Genomic DNA, 27,101 nt, shown 5'->3' with positions numbered 1-27,101 from the left:
GGGTCTGAGCACATCTAGGGCAGGTGGGCGGGCAGCCGCACTGGGCCTGTGTTTTGAGCCCAGAGGGAGCCTGCTCCTGACGCCCCCTGCCTTGCCAGATCCAGGCCCATGTGCTGCCTGCCCACCGTGCCCCTTTGTCCCCAAGGCAGGCGGAGGCGGGAGGCCCACCGCGCCAGAGGCTGGGCACCAGCCTTAACCCTCACTCTGCCAGCACCTCCTCCCTTTCCCTGAGGCAGCACATCTGGCTTATTCTCCCCCTTCCGTCCCTTGGAGCTCATAGGGCAGATCCTCATCCCCTCGCTACTTCTCTGGGAACGTGGGTGCAGCCCAGGGTTGGGGGCCTCTCCGCTTCCTCCCTCCCACCCAGGATCCTGGCCTCCTGCCCTCTGACACAGCTTCTTCCTGCACAAATACAAACCTTTGATCTCTACCTGAGAAGCCATGTCCCTTGTGCTGTCTCTTGCCTATCCCACCTCTGCCCTGCCCTCCAGCTTGTATTTAAGTCCCTGGGCTGCCCCTCGGGGTGCCCCCCCACCCCAGGTTCCCCTTTGGTGTCATGTCAGGCATTTTGCAAGGAAAAGCCACTTGGGGAAAGACAGAAAGGACAAAATAAATAAATTTCCACTGGCCCTCGGGGGAGCCGAGGGTTTTTGCAAGGAAGTTGTGGTGGCTGAGTGTGGTCTGTGGTGGGAGGCGCCCTGGGGTGTGGGGAGAGAACTGGAGCCCTGGTCTTGGTGGGCTACACAGGGGTCCCGGCTTGGGCTCTGTGTCGTAGGGTTGCTGTTGAAAGTCCTTGACCCATTTCCTAAAGCCAGGAGAGCTGCCTGCTTGTGCTTCTGTGGTCCGTCCCCACGGGCCCAGCACGGTTCCAGCAGGGAGGGAGGCAGGCGGCCATCAGTGAGTACCTGGAGAGGCGCTGCCGACGCCCACACACGGGGGCACAGCCGGGATGTGGAGTTGGGCCCCAGCTAGAGGAGCCGCCAGGGGTGGCGCGGGTGGGGGCCTGGTGCCTGGCTGGCGTCCCCTTCAGCCCCCTCTCCTGGCTTCGTTCTGGGTTCAAGCCAGGTGTCTCTTCCCCCCTCATCCCCTCTTCCCGGGACTGTGACAAGTGCTTCGCGCTAAGACCTCGGGCCACCGTCTCTGACGGTGTGTGAGGGCAGAAATGTGTGTGTGCCCGTCTGAGTGGACCGAGTGTGGCTGTGGTGGGTTCGTGGGGTGGCACGGTGGGGGGGTGGGGGATGGGGGCATGCCAGGGCTGTGCGTCCGTGCTTACGTGTCCCTGAAGTTGGGGCGGGGGTGGCGCCCGGGCCGGGCAGGCGGAGGGGCGCGCGGAGCCCCGGCCCCGCCCGCCCGAGGCTGCTCGCACGGCGGCCCCGCCCCCGGCTCCGCCCCGCCGGCTTCGCGGGCTGGAGAGCGAGGGAGCCGCGGGCGAGGGATCGCAGGATGAACGATCGGGGCCCGGGCCGCCGGCAGCGTACGCGCCCCCTGAGCCCACCGGCCCGTGCTCCGCGCGCCCCACGGCCCCGTGGCCCCGAGCCCGGCCGCGCCGCCTGCGTCCCCCGAGCCCGCGCGGGAGCCCTGCGGGCCATGCCCGGCCGGCCCTGAGCGCGGGCCGGGGGGCGTCCCCTTGCGCCCGGGCCCCGCGCTGGCGCCCCCCGGGCCGCCGCCCGGCGCGGGGGCCATGGCGTTCACCTTCGCCGCGTTCTGCTACATGCTCACCCTGGTGCTGTGCGCCTCCCTTATCTTCTTTGTCATCTGGCACGTAAGGCCGGGCTGGGGCTGGGGGCGGGGTGGGGGCAGGGGGTGCACGGAGTGGGAGGGGGCCGGGCGGATGGTCTCAGGGCCCGGAGAAACTTGGAGCCTCCTCTCCGCTGTCGGTCGGCTTCTGTTCGCCCCATTAACACCCCCATCATCGGCTTCCTTCGCGCGGGGGTGCCCCCCTTCCTCCACCGCCCCCGCTTGTCTGTGGGTATGTCAGTCGGTCCCTGACCCCCCTCCCTGCCCCATGCAGCCTTGGGGTGTGGGGCGGAATTCTGGGATTCTTGCTCCTTTCCGCCTCCTGTTCCCCCCGCTTCCATCTAGTCACCCCCGTTTGTCCGTTGGGCAGTTTGTCTGTCTGCTCTCCCCACCCCCTTTGTGGGTTTTTCCAGCCGGAGTGATGGAGCCGGTTGCTATGGCAACTGCATCTGTTTACAGGACCCACAGATCGCAGGGCCCATTAACCCTTTCCCTTCCCACCCCTCCCCCCACCCCTGACCCAGCAGTAATTGGCTCTAAGCAGCCCCAGAGACCTAACCCCTACCACCAGCTCTTCTTGGGTTTCCCTACCCCCTCCTGTCTGGCCTTCCCCCCCCCAACTAGGTTTCCTCCCCACTTTCCAGCTCCCCTCCCCTTCCTGCCCCCACTTTCCCCTTTGTCTCCTGTTTGCTTCAGTCTGTCTCTCACTCCCGCCTTGCCTCACACCTGGTTCTTGAAAATGTCCATTTCTCATCCTTTATCCTGATTGCCTCCCCTTAGAGAAGGTCCCTCTCTCCCCTACTCCTGGGGTCCTTCTCGTGCCCCCACCCCCCGCCTGTCTCCCTTCTGTTCCCTACAAAATAATCCATCAGCTTCCAGCTCATTGTTTGGGGCTCTTGCCCCTACCCCTCCACTGCCCACTCTCCTATGCGCCCTGAGGTTTGGGCCGCCACCCGGATCCCCTCCACATGGCCTGTGCATCTCGGCGCTGACCCACTCGGTTCAGCGTCCCTGCTTGTGCATCCAGCACACACCTCCGGTCTACGCCGCCGTCTCCCTCTCCATACCCCAGCCTGCCTTCCTCTTCCTCCCTGTGGCCTCACCGGGTGCTTTCCTGGTCTCCCCACTTCCTCACTTTCTTTTCCTGGGACCTGCTGCCTGCCTGCTCCGTGGTCCTCCTGGCTCTTGACCAGTCTCTCCTTCATCACTCCCTGCTGTCCCCTTGCGGCCTGTCTCTCACATCAGGATTCAGTGGACTCTGACTGCTCCCCTCCTGTGTGAGGAGGGAGCCCCCACAGGCACCTTCAGACACACACACACACATCCCCCCCCCCAGCTACAGCCCTCTCTCTCCCTGGCTTTGCATCTCTCTTTCTGTGGGCTTTTTCCTCTCTTTCCCTCCCTCCATCTCCCTGGGTCCATGTTGATCTCGCTCAGCCTCGTAGCTCATCACGCATGGGTCTTGAACAGTCCTGTGGGCTGGTGGCAGGAGGCCTGGCGTCTTACAGACTGGAAGGAATTGAGGGTCGCAGGCTGGGCACCCGGAGCTGGGAGAAAGGCTCCTGGAATTCAAGAAGCCCCATTTGGGGCCTCTCCCCATCCAGAGGCCTCCCCCAGCCTTTCCGGGGGTCCCTGTCCTCAGGGATTCGGGGATCGTCAGGGCGGTCCTCCATCCGACACACCTGTATCCATGCTCCTGAGAACCAGGCCCTGGGCAGCACTGGGGGAGACCAGGATGAATCAGGTTTAGCCCTTATGGGGCTGCCAGGCTGGGAGAAAGGGCCCAGACTTTTTCCAAAAAAAAACCCTTTTATTGAGCACCTACTACGCATCAGGCACTGTATTCGCTCAGCTGTTGAGCTGGGCAGTCACAGCAAGTCTCCCGTCCTGAGTCTGTCTCCTCCTTGGTGAAGTGGGCTTGTTGCTTATACAGCAGAGTGCCCAGAGCCAGGCTTGCCAAGGGGTGTGCAGGTGGGGAGAGGAGGTGCGGTCCTCAATCCAAATGGATAAGAACTAGAACCTTCCCGGGCAGGACCCCAGATCCCACCGCAGACCTGGGCCCAGGCCCCAGTGGTTGCTAGGCAACTGGTGGTGAGTGACGCGTGTCTGCTGTCATCGTGGGGGATTGTTTGTTCCAGGGGGCTGAGTCAGCGCCAAGCAGCCTGGGGGGTGGGAGGCGCGACACCCGCCGCCTGCTGGTGGTGCCAGCTCTGGGGCAGACAGACGGCACCCTTCCGCTCCCTGCTGGACCCTGTTGCTGTGCCTGGCAGGCAGGCGGCTGCCCAGAGTCAGTGGGGAGTTGGGAGGGGCTGCTCCAGATGGCCCCAGTTCCCTCCAGGAAGCCCATGTTCTCTCCCTTCGAGCCGTATCTGGTCCAGGGTGCTTGGAGGTGGTGGGCCGGCTCCTCTGCCAGCCGTCCTCCCATGCCAGCTCCCTCAAGCCCATCCCACCAGCCCCTCAAACACCCGAGAAGTCCCCATCTCAGGGACCACACTGCCGTCCACCAGAAGCCTCAACATCCAAAGTCACCTTGGACCCTTCTGCCCCACTTCACTGCCATTCGAGCCCTCTGGAGTCTGGCGTCTTAGTAGCTCTGGAATCCACCCACACCGCACATCCCCACTGCCACTCTCCACTCGGGTCGTCACGCCTCTTCTCCCCCAACCCCAGCCCCAGCACTTCAACAGTCCCCCAACTGGTCTGACCTGAGTATAGTAAAGTGGCCAAAACATTAACTCCGGAGTCTCACTGGTCTGGAATCATGGCTTGCCACTAACTAGCTATGTGGCCTTGGACAAGTCAAGTCTATCTCAGTTTCCTCATCTGCAAAACTAAAGTGATAATCCCAGTAATTGTTATCAGGTTGTTGCAAAGCATTAATGAACTGATAAGCCTAAAGCCTGCTGGCCTAGAGGAAGCATCGTGTATGTCTTCTTGGCTGGGACTGGGTAGCCAGTTTGTACTTCCTGCTCAGTCTGTCCTGAAACATCGATCTGACTGCCCCACTCTGCTGCTTTATACCCCTCAGTGGCTCCCCTTTGCTTTTGTGCTAAAGTCCAAACATCTGGTCGGCCTCCCAAGGCACCCACGTCTGGCGCTGTCGACCTCTCCAGCCCATTTTTCACCATCCCTGTCTTTCTTCCCACGCGCCTCACACTTTCACTCTAGCCCCATGGAACCTGCAGCTAGCTTCCTAAATGTTCCTTGTTCTTTCAACCCTCTGCCTTTGTACTTGCCGTTCCTGCTGCTCAGACTGCCCTTCCCCCATTTGTTCACCAGAGAAACACCTACTGCGAGTCCAGCCTGAACTCCCCATCCCATCCCGCGCTGGGTCAGGCACCCAGCCCAGGTTCTTCCTGTACTCCACAGCCCCAATCATCTGGAGTGTAGTTCACGGTTCTCCTTGTGAGCCTGTGGTTCCTCCCAGGCGGGGGTTGTGTCCCAGGCTTCTGGGGCCCCAGTGTTCAGCGCAGGGCCCAGCAGGGAGGGCACCATCTCTTGGGGGTGTTTTGGATGGAGAGGTAGTGGCCACATCCTGAACTGGTCATCGACACACTGGGATTCCATTGCAAAGGATTGTGTGACCTTGGGCCGGGCCCCACCCCTCCCGGGCTTCAGTTCCTGCACCTTTGCAGCAAGCACCATCTGGTCCCATCCCCATGTGTGACTCCCTATGCAGGGAGAACAGGTGGGGGGCCGTAAGCTGCCGGCCCAACCCTGACGGGCACGCACCCCCCTCCCCAGATCATAGCCTTTGACGAGCTGCGGACCGACTTCAAGAACCCCATCGACCAGGGGAACCCAGCGCGGGCAGTAAGTGATACATGTGCTGTGCCGAGGTGTGTCCGTCCGTCTGTCTTTCCATCTGTCCCAGGTGGAGGGCGGCGGGGGACTGGAAGACAGGCATGGGCGGGGGAGAGGGTAGGGGAACTGACGGCCGTGCCCCTTCCTCTGTCTGTCCCCGCCCCCGGCAGACACCTGGCGCGAGCTTAGGGCTCGGGTTCCTCCTGGCGGGGCAGCCGTTGCTAGGCTCTGGGCCGTTGCCGTGGAGACGCGGGTGAAGATCCCTCCATGGTGACGGTCGCCATGGGGACGGCGCGGCTGCTTCCCGGCCGCGCCGGCAGTGCTGCGGAACCTGCTCTGGCGCCCCCTGGCGGCCACGTGCAAGGCTGTGGGGGGCGCGGGAGGATGGCAGGGAGCCCCCAAGGCCTGCTCCTCCCCTCCCCCATTGCGGTGTTCTCCTCCTCCCACAGCGCGAGCGTTTAAAAAACATCGAACGCATCTGCTGCCTCCTGAGGAAGGTCAGTGTCAGGGCTAGGGGCAGGAGGTTGCCAGGCCAGCTCAGCCCCACTCTCTGTGACCCAGAGCCTGGCTTTCCTCCTCTGGGGCCTATTCGATCAGCTCTGCCACGTGGGAAGGAGTGGGAGGCTAGAGGCCCTTTTAGTCCTCGGAGGTCCTGGTGGGTGGGCCACCTCCCAAGTGCCCTTGAAGCTTGGCTCTGTCCTAGCTCCTGGCCGCTGACTTCTCTCCCTCCCTCCGCAGCTGGTGGTCCCAGAATACTCCATCCACGGCCTCTTCTGTCTGATGTTTCTGTGTGCAGCAGAGTGGGTGACCCTGGGCCTCAATATCCCCCTCCTCTTCTACCACCTCTGGAGGTGAGGGCAGCAGCTGCCTCGGGGAGGGTGCGGTGGGGGAGCTGGGCAGGATGGGGGTGGGAACCTCGAGGGTGGACCCTCAGGCCCCTCCTTCCCCCCAGGTACTTCCACCGCCCTGCAGATGGCTCGGAGGTCATGTATGATGCGGTTTCCATCATGAATGCTGACATCCTCAACTACTGCCAGAAGGAGTCCTGGTGCAAACTCGCCTTCTACCTGCTCTCCTTCTTCTATTACCTGTACAGGTGAGGCTCTGCCCACGGCAGTCAGAAGTCAGGGAAGGGATGGATGCTCCAGGCGCTATCCCTCCAATCTCAGGAATGGTTGGGCCCCAAGTTTCTGCCCTTTGCCCTTGAGGACTGAGGGCAGCCTAGGGCGTGACACGGTCGGTGGCCGGTGGCCACTGCCCGGGCCTACTTGTGACTCGGCCCACTGCCTGTCTTCCCACAGTATGGTTTATACGTTGGTGAGTTTCTAAGGGGGAAGCCGGCCAGGGAGCGAGCCCAGAACGGACCGGACGCCTGTGCACCCCCAGCCCTGCCCCTGGGCCGCAGAGGCCTCAGCCCTGGGGAGGGAGGGGGCACTGGTGCCCCCAGCCTCCTCTCCACCCCCCAAACTGCTGCTGCGGGGACTTCCCGCCTTCAGAGCCCCCTCCCCTTGGACGAGGGCTGGGCAGAGCTCTAAATAGGGGCTCCTCTGCCAGCCTGTGGGCATGGCAGTCAGTCCTGGAAGGGGCGGGACCTCCGGCCTTGTCCGCTTCAAGGGGAACTTAGACCCTGCCATGGGGCAGGGCTTGACCCTGGAAGTTCTGGGCCGCCCCCTCCACCCCTCACCCTGAGGCTCCCCCTGCAGGTGGGGGGGTACCCACACCGGGAATGAGCAGGCTCAGCAGGGGGGCAGCCCCACCCCTAGTCTGCCCTCTCCCCTCCCCCAGGCTCTCTCTCCAGACAACCTCCCATCCCCAGCTGTCCCAGTCCCGGCCTCCCCTGTCTCTTGGACCTATTTTCTATGTTGCCTGGAGGAGTCCGGCACCCCCTTCCCGGCCATTTGTGACAAAATATGAATAAACTACTGCAAACACATGGGCCCCAGTTCTGCTCCTGAAAGGCTCATAGACGAGATGGGGGCAAAGGGACTGTGTAGGGGGCAGCCCTGAGCTAAATCCTCAAACAGCACAGCTAGGCTCACCCCAAGAACCCCTCCAGGGAGCCCCTCAATGGATCAGAAGCCTTCAACGTCTCCTTAGCAGCTGCCCCCTTCCAGCCTCACTTTCCCAGCCACAGATCAACAGCTATTTCTGCTGAAACACTTCCATCCACCTTCTGAGGCCATATCAAGGCCGCCAGCCCCAGGAAGCCCACCCTGGGTTCCCCTGCTCCAAGAAGGCCTGAGCCTGGTGCCCCGGGCAATGCAAAGGCCCAGCAGTGTTAGCAAATCCCCCGCAAAGCCCCAGAAACAAGGGTCAAACGACATCAAGGAAACCAAATCTTCGCTGTATGGAAAAATCAGTGCCAGCAGGGACCAGGGGTCACCGAACCAAGTGGAAAGTCAGCCAGTATATGATGAGGGGCTGGAAGGCTGCAGCTCCCAGGGTCAGGTAGAGCTGGAGGCGCTGCCGGGGGGCCGGGCCCCCCATGCTGTCGGAGCCCAGGGCTGCAGTTCGCAAAGAGCGCACCTGGAAGACAGGAGGGAGCTGAAGCTGGGCCGGGAGGGGAGGCTTGTCCCCAGCTCTGACCCGGGCAAAGAGCGGCCGACCCAGACTCACGATGAAGTACATGAGCGCAGACGAAGTCCAGGCCAGCGCTACGTAGTAGCCATCGCTGCCAAAAAGCAGGCCCGTGAGAACACTGAGGATCATCCTGCAGAGGGCAGGGGCGGGGGAGGAAGAGAAGGCTGGAGCCCTCCCAAGCATCCAGGTCTGAGACTGAGCCCGCCTGCCAGGACCCCGAGCCCAGCCTAGACCTGGTCTACCGTCACTGGAGCCCCTGACCCCGAATGGGACCCACAGGGACCTAGACTCCGAATGAAACGGCAAGGCCAGGGCTCAGCCCGAGGCCCTGGATCTGAGACCCCCTTCAGCACCCCAGCTCGAGGCCTTTCTCTCCTGTGCTCCCAGGCGATGCTCAATACGCCCCTGACCTCCTGAGCAACACTGCACAGTTCCAAGGAGATGCGGGAGACAGGTGGTCCCCTAGCAGAGGAGAGCTAGAGGGGCGGAGAGTGTCCAGGGTCACAATTCGAGGCTGCAGCTCAACAGGCCAGGAGTCCAGGCAGCCGGCACCCCCCCACCCAGGCCGGCCTCCCTTGAGGTCCACAGCTGCTCACCCCACATATTTGTAGCCACTGTAGGCCAGCAGGTGGAAGGTGCTCAGGTCACTGCGCACGGTGGCCAGGTAGATGCCCAGGAGCAAGGCTAGCACCTCCATCACCACCCACACCAGCGCGGTACTTGCACACAGGCCCAGCACCTCTGGGGAGAACCTGTGGCCGGGTGGGGGTGGGGAGAGGTGAGTCCCAAACCAGCCATTCTGTGGCAGGGGCGGGGAAGTGCTGGGGATGCGGAAGGGGTTGGCACCGACCTTTTCTGAATGCCCAGCGCCATCCCAGCCAGCAGCACATAGGTGATGAAGGCCATCGCTGCCAAGAGCCAGAGACATGTCATCAGCCTGGTTTCTCCACCAGTGCACCACCCCCAACACACACCTAGGTACTCGGAGTCACCCCTTCACCCGCAGTGTTTCCTTCCCTGGATTTCCCAACATGCCTGCCTGCCTGGGATGCCCTCCCTGTGCAGCCTTTTCCCCCTGGGTAAATGCCACCCTGCCCTTCTCTCAGGACCACTAGGCCTCCTCCTGCCCTGTCCCTGGACTAGGAAACTCCCTAAAGTTTCCTGCTGTGTCTCAGAAACGACATCACAGGTCAAGGTCATTGCTCATCCCAGACCAACAGGCAGGGGCCAGATGGACCAAAAGGCAGGCTCGGCAGACAACCCAGGCAGTCCCAGCAGTCCAGGCCATGGGGGTGACCTGACCTCAGCCAGAAATGTTAAGTCTGGCCTTTGTACTGGCTCCAGCTCTGGCCACCCTGCCACATGGACCTCTGCTCTTTTCACAAAAGCTCAGGTGGGAGATGGCCTCTCACAGCAATTTCAACTCATGAGTCCTGGCCTCGGCCCCCTGAAGGCACCACGAGAACTGATGTGCCCACAAGGACATGGAGTAGGAACCAAACTACCAGCCACGTGGCCTCAAATATACTCAAAGCTCTCTGAGCCTTGGCGTTGACACGTGAGAGGGGATGGTGGTTCCTGCCTTACCCGCCACTATGACAGGGAAGCAGAATGAGGGGGAAGAAGAAGCTGTGACTCTCCAGGGCCACGGGCTGTCATGCTGCCCTCCCTGCCACTGGCTGCCCTCTTGGCAGCCCTTCGGAGGGCTGGCCCCAGGCCCGCCACCACTCCTTCATGTCACTATGGGCCTCGCCTTGTGCAGTCCCTGGACAGAGAGGACTCAGACCAGGGTCCACCAGCCACAGCACCGTGTGGGTGGCCTGACCCAGGCCATGTGGTTGGACAGCTGTGGGACCCAGAAGGGAGTGACAGCTTCCTCAGAGGAGGGGCTGCTGGAGCAGGCCTTGGGGGGCAAGTAATGACAGTGATAAGGGCTATTATTTGCTGCCGATTCCTGTGCTCAGCACGCACATCACCTCGCTGAATGTCCACAGTTTCCTGTCCTTTGTGGTAGGAACCATGGCAATTCCAGTTACTCAGAAGGGTGAAAGCACCTGAGGTTCCAGAGCTGGAAGTTGCAGGGCCAGGTCTACACCCTGGGGTCCAGGCTGAGGAGGGACAGGGTTCAAGTCAAGTGGCCGGAAGTACCCTGATGGCACACCCAGGAGGCTGCCTCCTGGTCATCCCACTCTGTCCACCTGCTCTACCCGGTGTCTAGAGACACCACGAAAGCCACACACAAAAGCACCAAGAGCAGATGCTGAATCAACACGTGCGCCTCTCTCTTCTCGGTGCCTCAGGGCACAAGTCTGCCCACATGCCCCAGCCCAGGTCAAAGACTCACTGGGAATATAGAGGTCGGGGGCGTTGAGGTCTTGCCGAGGGGGCAGAGGCACATCGCGACTGTACTGCACTTCCCAGTTCTGGTGTTGGCGGCGGCGCAGCAGCAGCGGCGGATTAGAGGGAAAAAACAAGAAGAGAGGAACGAGGGGGGTTGAGATCTGGGGATCGGACTCTGCGGCAGGATGAGGGAGGCAAGGGGGCCCGCCCTGGGAGGCAGCTCACCTGGTGTGTGTAAGGGAAGACCAGCAGCCCTAGCTTCTTAGCCACATAGGCTGTGTCCACAGCGAAAAAATACTTGAGTTTGTTCACAGACACGAAACGGTGTAGCTGGGAGGTGGAAAGAGGAGGCTGTGGGCAAGCCGCACCCTGGACCTCAGGGTGCTCCTCCCCTGAGGGCTACCAGGAGGACTGGGTGGGACCCCGTGATGCCCCAGCCCTGGGCAGAAATCCTGCCCCCCTTGCCCTGGGGGTGGGCCACACCTCCTTGTGCACCATGTCCTTCCCATGGGAGGCGATGGAGCTGCCATAGGCCATAGCCACGTTGGCCATTGGGTCCCCAAGCAAGTGGTTGACATTGAAGGCCACGTCGGCTCCTGGGGCTGGGTATCCCCCTGGCTGGCTGGAGTAACCACCGCTTGTGTCATCGAAGAGGGAAGGGGGATCCGGAGCTGCCCGGGCCCTGTGCTTGGAGCCTGTGGGTTTGCAGGTACCAGAGTAGGTGACAGGAATACCAAGCATGAGCCCAAACCACTGCCCCGTCCCCAGGCTGGGCAGCCCTGTATGGGTCCTGGGAGCACCAAGCAATCAGTGAAGGAAATTCTAGCTGGATGAGGAGTAGTTAACACAGAAAGAACTTTGATGAGTAATCTGTTTCAAGAGATGCTAAAAGTGGGCAAAGAAAGAGCTGAGGCAGCCCCTGGAATTGGGTGCCCCCATGAGGGTTCCTGGGGGCTTCTCAAGGGAAGTGATTTCTGAACTAAGCCTTGGAGACTGAGTTTGCTAGGTGGAGAAGATAATTGGGAGGGCATCCCCCATGAACAAGGGCGGTAAAGGCGACGGCTGGGTACACGGAGGCCCTGGGTAATGGTCAGCAAGTCTACCAGGGTCACGACAGAGAAAGGAAGTTTGGGAGGCAGACCCCAATCATGTCCGAGTCGGGCACGGGGATCCCAGTAGTGCTGTCACCACCGGATCTGATCTCAGGTTTAGGCCAAGAGGGCGAAGTCCGGGACGCGTTGCTGAGTCTCACGATGCAGGAACCCGAGTGACATCTGCCACTCTGGGCAGCGGTCACGGCCGCCCCTCTCCCTCAGGGTGAGCGGGCCGCGCCGCCGACCCTCCTCCGGCTGGTCGGTCCGCGCCCCGCCCGCCCCGCGCCCCACGCACCGTGGGCTCCGTAGCCCGAGTGATAAGCCATGGCCCCGACGCTCGCTCTCTCCGAGGGCCCGCTGCGTCGCCTGGTCGGTAAGAATACTAGTGGGGCAGCTGCTCCGCTTCCTGGGCACGGACCGAGGTTACAGAACAGCCCGACACGTCTCTGTACTGTCCGACTGCAGCAGCCATGTCCACAGCGTCATCCCCTGCCGCCTGCCATTGGCTCCTCCGCGGCGCGGACTCGCCCCTCCCCTCTCTCAATTGGCTACTGGCGCGCCCTCGCTGATGCGGATTCGGCAGCCGTCAACTTCCGGGCGGCAGAATAGGCGGAGCAATTTAATCCGCTCTTGGATTGGATAATGGATTTGTTAGTTCGCGGCGGAGTAGCCAATAGGTGGGTTAAGGTAAGAGGATGTTGAGAATTATTTCCGCGCCTGCGCAGTGGCCATTTGACGCTCGCCCTGCCACGACTACAGCAGGCGGAGACTAGGCGGAGGCGGGCTGCGGTTGGAGTCCAGGGGTGAAGATTCACTCGCGGGACGTACTCCAGGAGGGAATGGGATGGTGGGGCTGTAGCCAAGCCCTGTCCCTCCGGGCTCTTGCCCCTCCCTCTCAATGCTAGCTTTCCTTCCCGTCCTCCATACTGGCGCAGAGCCCTGGCAGCCCGAGGAGGTGTTGGTAGGAGGCCCGGCCGAGCAGTGACAGCGCGGCCAAGCGAGCTCCAGGATACTTACTGACTGCTCCTCCCGCCTCCCACCCCTCCTTTCCTCGCGGTTGCTGTCCATCCTCTGGTGCTGAAATGCCCTACAGCCACAGCTGCCGACCCCAGGATGTTGGGAGGGCCTGAGCTGTACACACACACACACACACACAAATACACACCCATTACACGGTTGAAAAACTGAGGTCCAGGTCTTAAGTCCCAGAGTTTGGGTGGTAATAGAGTTGGGATAGGATCCTGCGCCAGACTTGTCCCACGACTCTCCAGACGATTGTGAGTGGAGGTGTGCTGATTCACCTCCTGAAGCTGTGGTTGAAACTCCTGAGTCATTGCCAGCCCAGCAGTCATCTAGAAGTGAGACACCCCCCTCCCCACAAGCCTCACTCTCCACCTTTCTCTCACTCCCACCTTCCCCAAAGACAGCCTCTGGGGGCCGCCCTTCTTGGAGGCCTCCACCCACCATTTCCAGCAAGATCAGGTCCTCTGCGACCTGCCTCTAGTTAGATACCCAGTGTCCAGTTACACCAGGTGACCTTCCTGCTCTCTGAACTCAGTCGACATGGTCCAGTAGTAGGGCCTTTGCCCAGAAGTCCCTCCACCTGGGATGCTCTTCCCCTCATACCCACTTGTCCAAAATCAAATTATCCTTTAAGAGTGAGATCAACTTGTGCCTCTCAGAGAGACAAAGGGAACAGAGTTCTTACCTGGCTTGGGGTGGAGGCTGGAGGCCAGGTTCTAGGCTTTCTCTGGGTGCAGTGGTTTGCCCTGGATGTAAATTCCATGAGGACAGGGCTTGTGTCATTCTCCATTTCTTTCCTGGTCTTCACAATACTTATGAATGTGTCACAGTACTTGCATATAGATGACACTCAATAAACACCGGTGCCCAATAAATAAAAAATAAATGCATGAAATCCTGGTTAAGTTCTTTCCTCTCTCTACCATGTCAGTTACCTCATCTTTAAACGGGTAGAGGTGTTGACCAAGTGGTCTCTGAATTGCTCTTTGGGGGAAAAAAAGTCACCAAACCAAACCAAACCCACCTAGCATTGCAGCTCCCTATGTCCTCTATCTAGTGATTTTCTACCCTGGGGGCTAGGCCCTGACCCAGGGGTTGAAGTGAAGGTTTGAGGCCCCTGAGGGCCAGGGAGCAGCACTGAGGCCAGCAGGATCTGGGAAGGAGTCCTCTCATGAAGGACAAATCCCACTCCCCTGCCCCGCATGATGAATGTGCATTGAATCCAACACCTTTTCATCCCCGTTTCTCAGGTGGAAAAACTGAGGTTGGGGTTACAGCGTGCTGACTCAAGGTCACAAAGCCTAGGGCCCTGGGGGTCCAGGCCTCTTGCTTGCCTGCTCTAAGTGGAGCACAGCGCCTGTGTCCAGCTAATGAGACTCACCTCACCTTTCAGGATTCTAACTGCCCCCTACCACGATCGAGGCCTAAGGAGGGGGGTCTGGGTGGGCTTAGGCCTGGACCCACTCCTCAGAGATGGGAATCGGTCGGTACCCACCCACCTTCGGGATCCCCCCTCCTCATTTTACAGCGGGGGAGACTCAGGCCCCAGAAAACAAGGATTCGTCCGAGGTCCCAAGCACGAGCGCAGCAGGAGGGGAAAGCAGGTGTCCGGCCGCCCAGCCTGGGCTTCTCAGGGGCGGGGGCAGCGCCCGCGGTGCCAGGCGCTGCCGGCAGCGCGGCGGGTGCCGCGGGGGCGGGGTCAGCGGAGGGCGGGGCGCCGGGCACCGCGGCCGCCAACGCCGCCGCCGCCGCCTCTGCCGCCGCCGCCGCCGCCGCCGCCGCGCCCGGGCTCGAGCTCCGCACACTCCCTCCGCGGCCGCTGCGCCGAGCGGACGTCCCCCCGGGCGGAGCCGCAGCCCTCCGCGCTCCCCCCTATCATGCCCGGGGCCCGGGCGGGGGCCGCCCGTGCAGCCTGGACACCATGCCCGAGGGCGGCGGTGGCGACGGCGGGGAGGTGCCCGCGCTCATCCCGGACGGCGAGACGCTGCGGGAGGAGGTACCGGCGCCGTGCGGTGGGGATACGGAGCCGAGCCGAGGCTGGCGCGGGGGGACGGGGGTGCCAAGGGAAGGGGCGACCCCTGGGGCGGGGGCTGAGGAGGGAGGTCCGCAGCCTCGGCGGCCAATGACGTCATTGGGTAGTCTGCATCCCGCGAGGGGTCCCGGGGCCTAGGGGCCTGCGTGGGGGTCGGGGTGGGGCGGCTGGGAAGGGATTTGGGGGGCACCTCCCACCCCCGGCGCCCCCTCATCCAGCCTCGCCCTCCTATGACGTCAGCACCTGACCCCTGCGCGTCCCCATCCTGCAGCGCAGCCCCTCATCCTCAGAGCCCCGGGGTCAGGCCCCCGGCCCGGCCCGGCCCAGCGGCTCACGAGGTGTCCAGGCGGCGCCTGCAATGCAGCAACAGTAGCAGGGACCTGGGGGGCGGGGAGCGGAGGGAGGAGGGGAAAGAGAAAGGGAGGAGGCCTCTGGTACCCCTTCTCCTCCTCCCTATGGTGAGGCCCCAGGGCCTATCCTGCTGGGTGGGACCCTCAGAACGGCCCCTCCTGCGTCCTAGCCAGGAAGAGGATCTGCAGGGGTGTGCGGCCCTGTGTAGGGAGCTGGGGATGATAGGTGGTGAGTGGATGGTGGGTGTGCGAATGCCAGTGGGAGCGCTCACACCTCGAGCGGAACATATGTGCCCTGTAGTCAGGTGAGGGTCGGTGGGCCCCTTGCCTTGGGTGAAGTGGGAATGTCTGAGTGCCTGTGAGCACATCCTGTGGGCGGGGGGGGGGTCTCCCTGTGGAGTCTATAGGGTGTGGGTGTCAGGTTGGAGGAGGGGTGGGGGTGGCGGGTGTGCACTGTGGTAGGTAAGGGGCTGGTGTGTCCCTGGGCTTCAGAGAATATGTAACATGTGTGTGCATCTCTGTCCAGTGCTGGGGGGGTTGGTCTGTGGGGTATGAGTGTGTGTGTATGTGTGTGTGTGTGCACACCTGTGCACCATGTTACAGTGGGGGAGGTGTGCCCTGGGCACAGGTCGGGGTCTGGTGTGTTGGGTAAACAGGCAGCCTGCACATTCCTGGTGGGTGGGTCTTTGCTGAACATGGGGTGGGGTGGAGGAGAGGGGTGATGGATGAAGGTATGTGCTTCTGACTGGCCCTGCAGGTCGGGGTGGTGGGTGGCTGCTCTGGGCTGGGCTGGGGGCAGTTCCTCTCCTTTTGGGTCTCTCAAGGCCTGATGGGACTGTCAGCCGCGGGGGGGGGCCTTAACCGCCCCTCTGCTGGTTCCTCCAGACCACCTCTTCCCTCTCCCCTTTTTCCCCCCTCCTCCTCCTTCTCTCTCCATAGGCACCTGGGGATGAGGAGGGGGCCAGGTTGGCAGCCCTGCCAGGGAGGATGTGCCAAACCCCCTGGGCCAGGGAGTGGTCCCTGCTGCCCAGCAGCTGTGTCCCGCCCCCTCCCTCAGCACAGATGGGGAGTGGAGGCCGGCCCTCCATCTGCTCCCCCCCCCCATGTACACCTCTCTCTCTTTCTCTTTCTCACTTTCTTAAAAGCCTCTCCCAAGCCTCCTGCTGTCCCTCATGAAACCGGAGGCCAGACGGAACTGCAGGGTGGCAGTAATAATACTTATTCCCATGGCTGGCCAGACCCTGTGCTAAGATCATCCCACGTATGATCTCATTGAATCCTCACAACCCCAGTTTACAGATGAGGAAACTGAGGTCCAGAGATGATGAGGGACCTGCCCAAGTCACGCAGTAAAGTGGTGGAGCCAGCACCAAATCCCGGGCAGTCGGGCTCCAAAGCCCATGCTCTTCACCCCTAGAGCCCCAGCCCCCGTGGCTTCCCACACCACCAAGTTCAGGAATCAATGCCCAGAGAGGGCAGGGATATGGCTGTGATCACACAGCAAATTGAGAGCAGTCCATACCAAAACTTTGTTTTCTTAATGACTAGGGTGTTTTTTTGTTGTTGTTGTTCTTTTTGGGGGAGGGGTCCTCCTCTCTTTTAGCAGAATTGGGTCTCTTTTGTCCTAAGTGCCCTTAACTGAGAGATGACAGGGCATCTGAGAGATGAGAGGACAGGCCGAGGGCACACAGGCCTGGGTTCGAGTCCTGCAGCTCTCCCAAGAGTTACCTAGAAGGATGCATCCCGGAGCAAGCTGCTCAGTCCCCCAGAGCCTCAGTTTCCTCTTCTGTAAAGTGGGGGGCGGGCAGCACCACCTCCGCCGCGGGCCTTCAGTGAAGTGGCGGGCACAGCCGATGGCCGGGCACTGACCCCGCTTCCCCCCTCTCTGCCCACTCTGCAGCAGCGGCCCCTGAAACAGTCCCTGGGAAGCTCCCTGTGCCGAGAGTCGCACTGGAAGTGCCTGCTCCTCACGCTGCTCATCCACGCCTGCGGTGCCGTGGTGGCCTGGTGTCGCCTGGCCACAGTGCCGCGGCTGGTCCTGGGGCCCGAGGCGGCCCTGGCCCGCGGGGCCGGGGGCCCGCCGCCCACCTACCCAGCCAGCCCCTGCTCCGACGGCTACCTTTACATCCCGCTGGCCTTTGTCTCCCTCCTCTACCTCCTCTACCTGGCCGAGTGCTGGCACTGTCACGTGCGGTCATGCCAGGCGCCGCGCACCGACGCCCACACCGTGCTCGCCCTCATCCGCCGGCTGCAGCAGGCGCCGCCCTGCGTCTGGTGGAAGGCCACCAGCTACCACTACGTGCGCCGCACCCGCCAGATCACCCGCTACCGCAACGGCGACGCCTACACCACCACGCAGGTCTACCACGAGAGGGCCGACAGCCGCACGGCCCGGGGCGAGTTTGACTACTCGGCGCACGGCGTCCGCGACGTCTCCAAGGAGCTCGTGGGCCTGGCTGACCACGCGGCCACGCGGCTGCGCTTCACCAAGTGCTTCAGCTTCGGCAGCGCCGAGGCCGAGGCGTCGTACCTCACCCAGAGGGCCCGCTTCTTCAGCGCCAACGAGGGCCTGGACGACTACCTGGAGGCCCGCGAGGGCATGCACCTGAAGGACGTGGACTTCCGCGAGTCGCTCATGGTCTTCGCCGACCCGCGCAGCCCGCCCTGGTACGCGCGCGCCTGGGTCTTCTGGCTGGTGTCGGCGGCCACGCTGTCCTGGCCGCTGCGCGTGGTGGCCGCCTACGGCACGGCCCACGTGCACTACCAGGTGGAGAAGCTCTTCGGCGCCAGCTCGCCCCCGCCCGGCGCCGTGCCCAGCGCGCCCCCGCTCTCCCGCGTGGCCACCGTGGACTTCACCGAGCTCGAGTGGCACATCTGCTCCAACCGGCAGCTGGTGCCCAGCTACTCGGAGGCCGTGGTCATGGGCGCCGGCTCGGGCGCCTACCTCCGCGGCTGCCAGCGCTGCCGCCGCTCGGTCAGCAGCAACTCGCTGCCCCCGGCCCGGCCCAGCGGGCCCCGCCTGCCTTTCAGCCGCAGCCGCCTGTCGCTGGGAGCCGGGGGCCGGGCCACACCCGGGGTCTTCCGGAGCCTCAGCGGGGGACCCCTGGGCCGCCGCGGGGAGGACACGGAGCCCCTGGAAAGCCCGCCGTGCTATGAGGACGCCCTTTACTTCCCGGTGCTCATTGTCCACGGTGACAGCGGCTGCCAGGGGGACGGGCAGGGTGCCCTCTGAGACCCACGTGGCCCCCAGAGCGGTCCTCTCCGCGCTGTCCCACCAGGGGCTTTGATGCCTGAGTAATCGTTGTCCAAACAGGAGGGAAAAGAGACCAGCGCCCGGGGGGAGGGGTGGGGGGGCCTTAAACAGACAACGTGCAGGGACCCGGGGTCATTTTGGGGGGACTGGACACCACGAGGTTGAGTCTATGAACTGTCCCGGCATGGCTCCCCCTCCCTCCTCCCCCACCATGTTGCACCCCTGGCGATGGAAGAAGATCTAGCTTGGGGGCCTCTCAGGCTGGGCCGGGAAGGAACTTTCCAGAAAGCCTGGGGTGGGGGGAGGAGTCTTGGGGACAGCCGTTGCCTGCAACAGAGGGCTGCCTGTGGACTCTTCCCTGCATGGCTGAGGCCCTGTGAGGGGGGCCCTTGAGCAACCCAGAAGCACAAATTGGTGGTTTGGGGCCATGCCCAACGGGGTTGGCATCCAGGAGCCTGAAGAGCTGGCTATGGCAGCACCCCCGCCTCGGCCCCACCACCCTCCCAAAGTCCCCGCCCTTCTTCCCTAACAGGCCCCTCCCCGCCTGCCCTCGGCCTCTGCTCAGGGCCAGTCCCTGATCAGACCCTGCTGGCATGCCCTCTCCTGGGAGCCTGGTTCTTGGAGCACAGCCTTATCCACTCCACGCCCGCCGTTTCTCCTGGTGCACCCTCCCCCACATCCAGCCACCCCTGCAACCTGGGCTCCTCCTCAGGGCCCCTCCTCAATCCCACAGCCCCTGCGCTCTGCTCCTGCCCCCTGGAGTCCACGTCTGCCTCTGTCGGCCCCGCACACGTCCCGACTTCTCTGCTCTTCACCTTCCTGATGACCCACAGGGCTCAGGGCATCCGAGGGGCATCCGAGGGGCCTTGGCCCCGGCCACAGCCTCTTGGACGATGCCCTTGCTCTGTCATGGAGGCCCCTGCTTCCCCCATCACTGGGGCCTAGGCCCAGGGGACACCATGCCTCCCCAGGGAGGAGAGAGTCCCTTCCCTTCCAACTGGGGCTTCCACCCCCTCTCAGGGGCCGGCGGGGAAGGGAGGAGGCAGAGAAGATGCAGATCCAATAAAAGGTATGAAACGGAAGGTCTTCTCACGTGCATTTCTGGGTGGCGGGGGCAAGGCCACCACAACAAACACTAAGTAGGACACGCTGGGTCTGAGAGGGGATGCAGGGTGGGCCTGCGGCACCCCCAAGAAAGGGTGAGTCAAGACGGAACCACTCTGCCTGGCCTGGGGCCTCTGAGACTCAGGTTTGAGTTGCTCTGAGCAACTGACTCCAACCCCCTGGTATCTGGGTCACGTCTAGGGCTTGTCCATGTGCTCCCTGCTTCCAGCCCAGGAGGGCTTTCCATTCGCTGCTAGCTGTGCTGAGGACTAAGGGAGTGTACCCCAGAGGGGGAAGAAAGCCGCTTGGCTTGTGGCACAGACGGAGTTTCCCTGGTGGCTCTTGGTATCATCCATCCCAGGGAATGGGCGCTGGGCAGGTTAGAGCTGGAAACAGCCAGCCCCAAATCAAGGTGTGAGGACTGAAGATGGCAAAGTGCAAAGGGAGGGCCTCACTCACGGGTGGAGCCACAGAGGTTCTTGGAAGCCACATCTTCATGTGTACGGCTGGGCAGGGTGTTCACTGTGCAAGGGCCAGTGCAGGTGGAATCCCGCCTATGGGCCACTGCTCCAGTCCTGGCATGGAGCTGCACCCCCCAGGATAGAGGGCACCCTTTTCTAATCCATGTATAGGCACCACAAGGGCCAACGGGGGGAACTAGACGACTGCCGAGAATGGCTGGCATCTCCCCCCCACCCCCGGCAGACGCAGGGCAGAGGGGTTGGGGCAGTGGGTGATGACTACACAAAAGCTTGGGTGTGGTGCATGAAGCAGAGCTGTGGAAGAGTTGGCTGAGGCCTTTGGCACCCATCCCCAGAATTTGCCCTTAAACTGGGACAAACTGGAGCCATGGAAGGCCGTTGAGCAGGGACGTGATCAGCTCAGGGCTGCCCTTTAGGATTTTTAGCAACAGTCCAGTTGCCTGCTGGCTGCCTGGGGAGGGTGGAGTGAGAGACCAGAGCTTTCCCTGTGCATCAGCCCACTGCTTCTCAGGGAGTGAAGTCAATCCTTTGTTCACAAGCAACTTAAGAATTCCTGTCGCGGTGCAGCAGAAATGAATCCAGCTAGGAACCATGAGGTTTCAGGTTCGATCCCTGACCTTGCTCAGTGAGCTGGGGTCCAGCTTTACCGTGAGCTGTGGTGTAGGTTACAGATGCGCCTTGGATCCTGCGTTGCTGTGGCTGTGGCGTAGGCCAGCAGCTGTAGCTCTGACCAGACCCCTAGCCTGGGAACCTCCATATGCCACGGGTGTGGCCCTAAAAAGCAACAAACAAACGAAAAGACAAAGCAACTTAGCTGGAAAACCCCAAGCATTCAAGGAAGCTGCAGCAGACGAGGGGCCAACTTGTGACTCCAGCTCCTCCTTGTGAGGGAAGTGCTCCCTCTCCGGTCGTCCTGCTCTGACACCACAGCCATCAACAGCCCACCAGCCACTCTCCATTCTCCTCCCCTCGTCAATACCAGAACCCCAGTTTTACCTTCGATGGTGATGAGCCCAGCTACAAGGCATTATCTCCAGCCTCCCTTACACACGTGGCACTGTGTGACTTCATTTTAGGGTATGAGATATAAGCAGAAGGTCTTGGAAGGGGTTTCAAAGAATGCTCCTCGAGGGAGTTCCCATTGTGGCTCAGTGGTAATGAATCCAACTCGTATCCATGAGGATGTGGGTTTGATCTGGCCTTTCTCAGTGGGTGGCCACGAGCTATGGTGTAGGTCGCAGACACAGCATGGATCCCAAATTGCTGTGGCTGTGGCGTAGGCTGGCAGCTGCAGCTCCCATTTGACCCCTAGCCTGGGAACTTCCATATGCTGCACCTGTGGCCCTAAAAAAAGCCAAAAAAAGAGAGAGAGAGAGAGAGAGAGAGAAAAGAATGCTCCTTGAAATAGAAACAATATCGGTGAAGGCTCGTTTTGTCCTCTCTGCTTCATCCTGCATTCAGCCCGGAATGCAGATGTGATAGTGGGAACGCTAGTTGCTACCCTGGATCAAGAAGTGACCTTGGGAATTATAGCCGTGTGCCGAGGATAGCAGAGCAGCAAGATAACAGACCCCGGACTTCTGATTATACCATAGGCACGTCCAAATCATCTCAAGTAGAGTCTGCCTACTTCCAGACTCTCTCAGTGAAAAAAAAAAAAAAAAAAAAAAAAAAAAGAAGAAGAAAGAAACTCTTAGTTTGTTTAAGCCACTGTTTTTTTTTTTTCTCCTCTTGTCTCTATTGCCAGCAGCCTATATCACCATCTATCTACTGCTCCCTAATAAATAACCCTCAAACTAAAAACATCAATAACCATTATTATCTCCCTGGGTTTCTGTGGGTTAAGAATTCGGACATGGCACAGTGGGGATGGCTTATCTCTGCTCCTGACATCTAGGGCCTCTGCTGGAAGAATCAAGAGCCAGGAGTGGGAGTCCCCGTCATGGCGCAGTGGTTAACGAATCTGACTAGGAACCATGAGGTTGCGGGTTCAATCCCTGCCCTTGCTCAGTGGGTTAAGGATCTGGCGTTGCCGTGAGCTGTGGTGTAGGTCGCAGACGCAACTCGGATCCCGTGTTTCTGTGGCTCTGGTGTAGGCCGGTGGCTACAGCTCCGATTAGACCCATAGCCTGGGAACCTCCATATGCCGCTGGAGCGGCCCAAGAAATGGCAAAAAGACCAAAAAAAAAAAAAAGAAAGAGCCAGGAGTGGAATCATATGCAGGGTTGTTCCCTCCTATGTCTTCAGTTGGCACAGCCTGAGGGCCCAGCCAGGGCTACTGGCAGGAACATTTGAAGAGGACCTGCGTGTGCCTGGGCCTTCCACATAACTTGGTGTCTGGGTCCCAAGAACAAGTGTACCGAGAGGCTGTATTGGCCTTGGGGACCCAGCCTCAGCAGTCCCTACATCGCTTCTGCCCTGGCTGTCGGTCAGAGCTATTACAAAAGTCCACTTAGTTTCAAGGAGAGGGAACATGAAACTCTGCCTCCTGATGGAGGCTTGTCGACATCACGTGGTGAGGAGTTCCCGTTGTGGCTCAGTGGGTGAAAACCCAGTGTAGTCTCCGTGAGGATGCAGGTTTGATCCCTGGCCTTTCTCAGTGGGTTAAAGGATCTGGCATTGAGGCAAGCTGCGGTAGGTGGCAGATGCAGCTCAGATCAGGTGTTGTTGTGGTTGTGGTGTAGGCTGGCAGCTGCAGCTCCGATTCGAACCCTAGCCTAAACCTCCATATGCCAAAGGTGTGGCCCTAAAAAAGACAAAAAATATCACATTGTGAGATGGGAGCTATATTAGCGGCCGTCTTCAAAAATGCAATCAGCTAATGAGCCGAATGCCACTCCTAACCAATCGGCCCCTCCAGAGTGTCTGCAAAGAGAATACCAGCGCTTTTATAATGTTTCTTTGAGGGAGGCAGGCAGCGGTATGTCAGACGTGGGCCTGCTGGGGGCAGAACGACATGCTTAAGTATTTATTTGGGCCCTCTGGCCTACAGTAGATTAAATAAGGCCACAATTTTTTTTTTTTTTTGTCTCTTTGTCTTTGAGGGCCACACCTCACAGCATATGGACATTCCCAGGCCAGGGGTCCAATCGGAGTTGTAGTCACTGGCCTACACCACAGCTCACAGAAACGCCGGAACCTTACCCCACTGAGCAAGGCCAGGGATCAAACCCACAACCTCATGGTTCCTAGTTGGATTCGTTAACTGTTGAGCCATGACGGGAACTCCTTTTTTGTTGTTGGGCCAGACATTCTAGTAGCTCCTCTCCTCAAGAGCTGGAATCCATTTCCTCGCTCTTTAAGTCTGGGCTGGCCTTGTGACTTGCTCTGACAAAAGAATGCGGCAGAAGTGAGGCTGCACAGCTTTGGCGGCTTCGCCTGAAGAGGATGTGTGACTTCTACCCACACTCTCTTGGAGCCCCGAGACCACCATGCTGCGAAGAGGCCCAGCCAAGCCTCCCGATAGAGGGGTCACGTGCCAGATACAAGGGTGAGGCCATCTTGGACATGCCAGCCCCAGCCACTGTAGTCAGGAGGGACCCTCAGGTGAGACTAGCAGACGAACCAAGCCGACTCCAGCCCAAATTGCTGACCTACAGAATTGTGTGAAATGAGAAATCCTTGGACTTCCTGTCATGGCTCAGTGGAAACAAATCTGACTAGTATCCATGAGGACGCAGTTTTGATCCCTGGCCTCACGGATTAAGGGTCTGGTGTTGCCGTAAGCTGTGGTGGAGGTTGCAGAATCAGCTCAGATCTGGTGTTGCTGTGGCTGTGGTGTAGGCTGGTGGCTGCCAACTCCAATTGGACCCAGAGCCTGGGAACCTCCATTTGCCACAGGTGTGGCCCTAAAAAGACACAAACAAACAAAAAAGAAAAGAAAGAAATCCTTGTGGTTTTAAGCCACTAAGCTGTTTGTTTGTTTGTTTTAAGGCCACACCCTCAGCATATGGAGGTTCCCAGGGTAGGGGTTGAATCAAAGCTATAGCTGCTGGCCTACGCCGCAGCCACAGCAACTTGGGATCCAACTGGAATCTGCAACCTATACCACAGCTCATGGCAACACCTCATCTTTTGTGTGTGTGTGTGTGTGTGTGTGTGTGTGTGTGTGTGTGTGTGTGTGTGTTCGGGTCTTAATTTATTTATTTTTTTTAATTTTTTTTATTTCCCACTGTACAGCAAGGGGGTCAGGTTATCCTTAGATGTATACATTGCAGTTACAGTTTTTTCCCCCACCCTTTCTTCTGTTGCGACATGAGTATCTAGACATAGTTCTCAAAACACCTGATCTTTAACCCACCGAGCAAGGCCAGGAATCCAACCTGTGTCCTCATGGATGCTAGTCAGATTCTTTCCCGTTGAGAAATCTGAGACAGGAACTCCGAGCTCCGGAGTTTGGGAGTGGCTTTTTACGTGTGGTGGAGAGCTGACGGAAGGCTCTGAACCCACTCGCACCATTTGATGGAGGCTGCACCACCCAGTGGAACCAGAAAACCCAGTGTCTGCTGGACAGCTCCCACCTCCTGATCGGGTATCTCTTGTTCACGGGCTTGGTCTCTATTGGAGCCAACAGCGAACCGGGATGCTCCACTCTAAAGCATCCTCAAAGGAGCATGATGGCTGAGGAAGCAGGCAGAGCCTTGCCCCCAAATCCCAGATGGAGACCCGGCTCAGCTGGGACCGGGCACCTGATCTCCATCCCACCCCCACCCTGCTCCTCTCTCCAGCTTTTCCTTCTCAGTAAACAGTGTCCCCACGGCTGCGTAAACCAGACACCTGGACAACAATCCTCTTCTTCTTCCTTTAAACTTTATATTGTGTAAAATTTCCAACACCATAAAAGTAGAGAGACTGGGACAACGAGGGCCAGTCTCCAGCACACCGCACCACAGCCGTCACCCGCCACGACCACTTTTTTTGTTTTTTGGTTTTTTTTTGTCCCACTTCCATGGTTGTGAAAGTTCCCAGGCCAGGAATGGAATCCAAGCCACAGCCGCAGCAACACCAGATCCTTAACCCATTATGCCACAGAGGGAGCTCCTGGCCACATCATCCGCACACACTCCTACTTCTCCCGGCTGCAAGTGGCATATTGTGAAGATCTGGAGGCGTGACACTTGATCCGGGAACACCTCACTCACCCTCCACCTGAAATCCACACCCAGGATTCTACCTACAACTCGTCCCTCTAAACATCCCCCAGTCCTCTCCACCTGAAGCCACCACCTTGCTGCAGGCCCCACCCTGGGGCCCTCCTCCCCTGACAGCCTTGGACTCCAACAGGCCTCCGCTTGCTTGCCTCCCCTCCAGTCCATGCAGAATCAGCTTAGCGTGTAAACCATGGAGTTCCCGCTGTGGCGCAGTGGGTTAGTGATCCAGCTTGTCTCTGTGGAGGCGCTGCTTCAGTCCCTGTCCCCTGTACCGTGGGTTAAGGATATGGCATTGCAGCAGCTGTGGCATAGGTTGCAGCTCCTGCTCGGATTCAATTCCTGGCCCAGGAACTTCCATATAAACCAAGTCTTAGCTCCACTTTACTCAAAATATACCAAGGAAAATCTAGGCTCCCGCCCCAGCCATCAGACCCCTGTGTGGTCTGGCAGGCGTCCCCAAGTTCCCCTCTCCTTTCGGAGCCCCAGCTCCAGTGGCCTCGTGCCTGATCCTATAACAAGCCAAGCTTCTCCCCCTCGAGGTCTTGGCACACACTCTACTCAGATTCCTTTGCATTTCCTCCCTGCCCCTGACCATAAGTGGCTTTTTTTTTTTGCTATTTTAGGGCTGCACCCACAGCTCATGGACGTTCCCAGGTTAGGGGTTGAATCCGAACTGTAGCCGCTGGCCTACACCACAGCCACAGCAAATCGGGATCTGAATTGTGTCTGTGACCTACACCACAGCTCATGGCAACCCCAGATCCTTAACCCGCCGGTGGAGGCCAGGCATCGAACCTGCATCCTCATGGATCCTAGTCAAATTTGTTAACCACTGAGCCATGAAGGGAACTCTGGCCATATGTAAGTTCCCGGGAACTTACATAGAGCTGCAGCTGCCGGTCTACACCACAGCCACAGCAACATGGGATCCGAGCCATGTCTGTGACCTACACCATGCATGGCTCACAGCAACGCCGGATCCTTAACCCATTGAGCAGAGCCAGGGATCAAACTTGCATCCTCACGGATACTAGTCAGGTTTGTTACCAATGAGAACACTAAGTGGCAATTATTTTTATCTAGGTATATATAAGGTTATTTTTTTTTTCTTCTCTTAGAACCAAAGCTATAGGAGGCAAACGGTCATAGGTGCAGAACCTGAGTCTGATGACGCTCCAGTTCTGCCACATGAGTGGCCCCAGCAAGTTATCTTCTCTCAGCTGCAAAACGGGGAAGAATAATAGAACCTACTGGGGTCTCCTGGTGGCCTAGAGGGTTAAGGATCTGGCATTGCTACTGCTGTGGCTCGGGTCTCTGCTGTGGTGCAAGTTTAATCCTTGGCCTGGTAACTTGCAGATGCCATGGACTCGTACCCCCCAAAAAAGTGTCTACTTCCAAGGGTCATCCCTCATAAGGATTAAATAAGACAATATGAGAGTTCCTCTTGCGGCTCAGCAGGAACGAATCTGACTAGTATCCATGAGGACGTGGGTTCTATCCCCCGCCCCACTCACTGGGTTAAGGATCTGGTGTGGCTGTGGCTGTGGCGTAGGCTGGCAGCTCAGCTGCAGCTCCGATTGGACCCTAGTCTGGGAAATTCCATATGCCATGGGTGCAGCCCTAAAAATATATATGTAAATAAATAAATAATATGCCACCATGCTTAAAATAGAGTTTCCCACGTAAGAGGTGTTCAATACATGTAGCTATCATCATTACTCATACAATTTTTTAATTCTTTTTATTTTTATTTTTAAATGATTTTTATTTTTTCCATTATAGCTGGTTTACAGTGTTTTGTTAATTTTCTACTGTACAGCAAGGTGACCCAGTCACACATACATATATACATTCTTTTTTCTCACATTATCATGCTCCATCATAAATGACTAGAGGAGTTCCCGTCGTGGCGCAGTGGTTAGCGAACCCGACTAGGAACCATGAGGTTGCGGGTTCGGTCCCTGCCCTTGCTCAGTGGGTTAACGATCCGGCGTTGCCGTGAGCTGTGGTGTAGGTTGCAGACTCGGCTCGGATCCCGAGTTGCTGTGGCTCCGGTGTAGGCCAGTGGCTATAGCTCCGATTCGACCCCTAGCCTGGGAACCTCCATATGCCGCAGAAGTGGCCCAAAGAAATAGCAAAAAGACAAAAAAAA

The 27,101-nt window shown here is 59.5% G+C and overlaps 3 protein-coding genes across 10 annotated transcripts; 2 read left to right on the top strand and 1 right to left on the bottom strand.

Moving 5' to 3' along the window:
• On the top strand, window positions 406–7,483 carry CNIH2 (cornichon family AMPA receptor auxiliary protein 2). 3 transcript variants are annotated; one of them, XM_021082810.1, is made up of 6 exons: window positions 406–897; window positions 5,482–5,550; window positions 5,991–6,038; window positions 6,280–6,392; window positions 6,494–6,637; window positions 6,843–7,483. In XM_021082810.1, the coding sequence occupies exons 1-6, from the start codon at window positions 442–444 to the stop codon at window positions 6,868–6,870; spliced, it is 858 nt and encodes a 285-aa protein (XP_020938469.1). In that variant the 5' UTR covers window positions 406–441; the 3' UTR covers window positions 6,871–7,483. The 3 variants fall into 3 exon arrangements, with proteins under 3 accessions (XP_020938469.1, XP_003353811.1, XP_003353812.1); XM_003353763.5 differs by lacking the exon at window positions 406–897 and adding an exon at window positions 1,345–1,762; XM_003353764.4 differs by lacking the exons at window positions 406–897; window positions 5,991–6,038 and adding an exon at window positions 1,606–1,762.
• Window positions 7,865–12,081, bottom strand: YIF1A (Yip1 interacting factor homolog A, membrane trafficking protein). 6 transcript variants are annotated; one of them, XM_013994064.2, is made up of 9 exons: window positions 11,851–12,079; window positions 10,945–11,156; window positions 10,687–10,791; window positions 10,466–10,544; window positions 10,098–10,229; window positions 8,972–9,029; window positions 8,718–8,873; window positions 8,158–8,251; window positions 7,865–8,067 (listed from the first exon to the last, which is right to left on the bottom strand). In XM_013994064.2, the coding sequence occupies exons 1-9, from the start codon at window positions 11,879–11,881 to the stop codon at window positions 7,921–7,923; spliced, it is 1,014 nt and encodes a 337-aa protein (XP_013849518.1). In that variant the 5' UTR covers window positions 11,882–12,079; the 3' UTR covers window positions 7,865–7,920. The 6 variants fall into 6 exon arrangements, with proteins under 6 accessions (XP_013849518.1, XP_013849519.1, XP_013849520.1 ...); XM_013994065.2 differs by having other exon boundaries at window positions 10,176–10,229; window positions 11,851–12,077; XM_013994066.2 differs by lacking the exon at window positions 8,718–8,873 and having other exon boundaries at window positions 11,851–12,081.
• Window positions 14,331–19,295, top strand: TMEM151A (transmembrane protein 151A). Its single transcript, XM_003122499.4, has 2 exons — window positions 14,331–14,574; window positions 16,861–19,295. The coding sequence occupies exons 1-2, from the start codon at window positions 14,500–14,502 to the stop codon at window positions 18,190–18,192; spliced, it is 1,407 nt and encodes a 468-aa protein (XP_003122547.1). The 5' UTR covers window positions 14,331–14,499; the 3' UTR covers window positions 18,193–19,295.

This window comes from Sus scrofa, chromosome 2 (assembly GCF_000003025.6).
Source record: "Sus scrofa isolate TJ Tabasco breed Duroc chromosome 2, Sscrofa11.1, whole genome shotgun sequence".
Classification (NCBI taxonomy): Eukaryota; Metazoa; Chordata; class Mammalia; order Artiodactyla; family Suidae; genus Sus; species Sus scrofa.
Note: the sequence above shows the minus strand (reverse complement) of the source record. Positions and strands in the feature narration are given on the sequence as shown.

Coding starts and splice junctions, on each gene's coding strand:
- CNIH2 (XM_021082810.1), top strand. CDS start 442: ATGTCCCTTGTGCTGTCTCTTGCCTATCCCACCTCTGCCCTGCCCTCC. Junction 898..5,481: donor AGGGAGGCAGGCGGCCATCA/GTGAGTACCTGG, acceptor CCCCCTCCCCAG/ATCATAGCCTTTGACGAGCT. Junction 6,393..6,493: donor CTCTTCTACCACCTCTGGAG/GTGAGGGCAGCA, acceptor CCTTCCCCCCAG/GTACTTCCACCGCCCTGCAG.
- YIF1A (XM_013994064.2), bottom strand. CDS start 11,881: ATGGCTTATCACTCGGGCTACGGAGCCCACG. Junction 11,157..11,850: donor CTCGGGCTACGGAGCCCACG/GTGCGTGGGGCG, acceptor GCAAACCCACAG/GCTCCAAGCACAGGGCCCGG. Junction 10,792..10,944: donor AGGACATGGTGCACAAGGAG/GTGTGGCCCACC, acceptor TCCACCTCCCAG/CTACACCGTTTCGTGTCTGT.
- TMEM151A (XM_003122499.4), top strand. CDS start 14,500: ATGCCCGAGGGCGGCGGTGGCGACGGCGGGGAGGTGCCCGCGCTCATC. Junction 14,575..16,860: donor GCGAGACGCTGCGGGAGGAG/GTACCGGCGCCG, acceptor CCCACTCTGCAG/CAGCGGCCCCTGAAACAGTC.